Source organism: Ochlerotatus camptorhynchus, unplaced genomic scaffold (assembly GCF_037179485.1).
Source record: "Ochlerotatus camptorhynchus isolate MF236.1 unplaced genomic scaffold, CSIRO-AGI_Acam_v1.1 ptg000194l, whole genome shotgun sequence".
Taxonomy (NCBI): domain Eukaryota; kingdom Metazoa; phylum Arthropoda; class Insecta; order Diptera; family Culicidae; genus Ochlerotatus; species Ochlerotatus camptorhynchus.
In genome coordinates, this window is record NW_027040684.1 from 94,780 (window position 1) to 96,841 (window position 2,062).

Consider the following 2,062-nt stretch of genomic DNA (forward strand, 5'->3'; position numbering starts at 1 on the left):
TCTTAAATATGGCTTCGGTTTTAGTTTGTCTACTGGTTGCCCATGAAGCTATGCCAGCTCTAAAGATAAAGTTCACTTTGTTGTCTCCGGAATCATATGTCCGATCGGTATGAATTGAGAAGTTTTTCTTAGAATCACACAAACTGGAACCGATTACACGCCAAATACAATACTCAGGACTTTATAGACAAACTTTTCACATGTTGCATGCAGTATTGCTTTATTGGATACGAATTATTGACATGCTAATTATACACCAGACATATTTTCAGAGATGCGTTCCAGCATTTGCAGTTTGTCTGTGGAGCAGAGGTTGTGGTCGTTGGAGCCTTTGTAGTCGTCGTTGGGGCCTTGGTGGTGGTCGTTGGGGCCTTTGTAGTCGTCGTTGGGGCCTTGGTGGTGGTCGTTGGGGCCTTTGTGGTGGTCGTTGGGGCCTTGGTGGTGGTCGTTGGGGCCTTGGTGGTGGTCGTTGGGGCCTTGGTAGTCGTCGTTGTTGCCGCAGTGGTGGTCGTTGGAACCGTAGAAGTTGTCTAAAGAAATTAACTCTTAGTATAGTACACGAATGTAAATTCAGTAGCATCTTACCGTTGTTGTTGTTGTTGTTGTTGTTATTGTAGATGCATTGCAATACATATAGTTGACTGCGGTAACATCAGATAACGAGAGTCCAGTATCGTTACCAAAGTCCTGATAAGGCCATGGTTTCTGCAAAATTTTTAAAAAAATCCATGAGCATTTCGTCGACACTCATACCTAGATCCATCTCACAAGATTATTCATCACTGGACGATTGTAGCTAGCAGCGCCACCCCACTTAGAGTAATGCATTACACTGCCATACGAGTAATCCATTCCGTACAGTTCCACCTGATCCACTGACTTCTTTTCAAAGTTAGCGTTGATGAAACTAGCTGCAAGACAGATCATTTCCGTTAAAATTTAAAATTGAACTATTAATATCAGCTATCACTTACTGGTTTGATATTGTGGAAGAAGTGCTCCGGTATCAACGGTGATCCAATCATCACGATCGGGACGAGAAAATTCGTGGTAGAATCCTAGCGCATGCATAAACTCGTGAGCAACCGTACCAGTTTCCATACAGGAAGGAGTTTGTAAATTCACCAAATTATAGGTGTTGTCCAAATGCCTTCCCACATATGACCAGCATCCTGTAGCACTGTTGTTTATTTTAATATAAAATTCTTCAGTAGTGTGCGGCACAAATCTAACACACGTATTATCGGCGTAATGTTTGAAAGTCCATTCAATACTAGCCAACTCGGCAGAAGCTGCGGAAATACAGAAAACCGCACTCAATAACTGGCTGCAAAAAAATAAACCCTAATCTAAACTTACAGAATGTGCCAATAATTTCATAAGGAACAATCGCATCAGGCCATCTGATGTATGTGTAGGTTCCCAATATGATTGCATTTGCCTCAGCCAAATCTTCGACCATCAGATCGAATTCCAAATAAGTTCCGATTCCCGCTTCAAAAGGACGCGTTTTATTGACGCCCCTTTTGTAGTGTCTCAACCGTTCACCTGTAAATTATTATATATTCCGTGTATTTGAAAAATAACCATCATTGAAATTAGAGAGATTGTTATCTCAATATTGACCTAAAGTGGAATTTCCACCACAAATACTTACCAACTTCTTCCGAAGGTTTTGTAGCGTAGTTCCTTCCATGGCGGCGTGGTCCACGTTTGTGATCAGGGTGAACTCTGGAGCGGTCAACTCGACCACGTCCGTGTCCTCTATGACCAGCCACTGAAAGACTACAGTGGAGCAACACTGTCAGCATCAGCATGCAAACAATTGGCTTCATCTTTGCAACTGATATGAATGCCAGTTGATAAATTGTGAACGCTTTTATAGTACATTTCAATAATGAAGGCTAACAAGTGTGAAATACAAAACAAATTTGAAATGTCGACACGTATTTAACACACACTGTTTTTCAGAAGCTAACAATAAATATATATTCATATATTTAAAATCCAGTTCATTGTACTACATCACAGCTTTTAAATTCGACAAATCACCATCGGATGA

The 2,062-nt window shown here is 41.0% G+C and overlaps 1 protein-coding gene across 1 annotated transcript; it reads right to left on the reverse strand.

The window, feature by feature from the left end:
* Nucleotides 1–225: 225 nt before the first annotated feature.
* LOC135702629 (zinc metalloproteinase nas-14-like) lies at nt 226–1,835 on the reverse strand. Its single transcript, XM_065223665.1, has 6 exons — nt 1,658–1,835; nt 1,360–1,548; nt 975–1,292; nt 769–911; nt 586–705; nt 226–530 (listed from the first exon to the last, which is right to left on the reverse strand). Exons 1-6 carry the CDS (start codon nt 1,833–1,835, stop codon nt 246–248), a joined length of 1,233 nt encoding a protein of 410 aa, XP_065079737.1. The 3' UTR covers nt 226–245.
* Nucleotides 1,836–2,062: the final 227 nt, after the last annotated feature.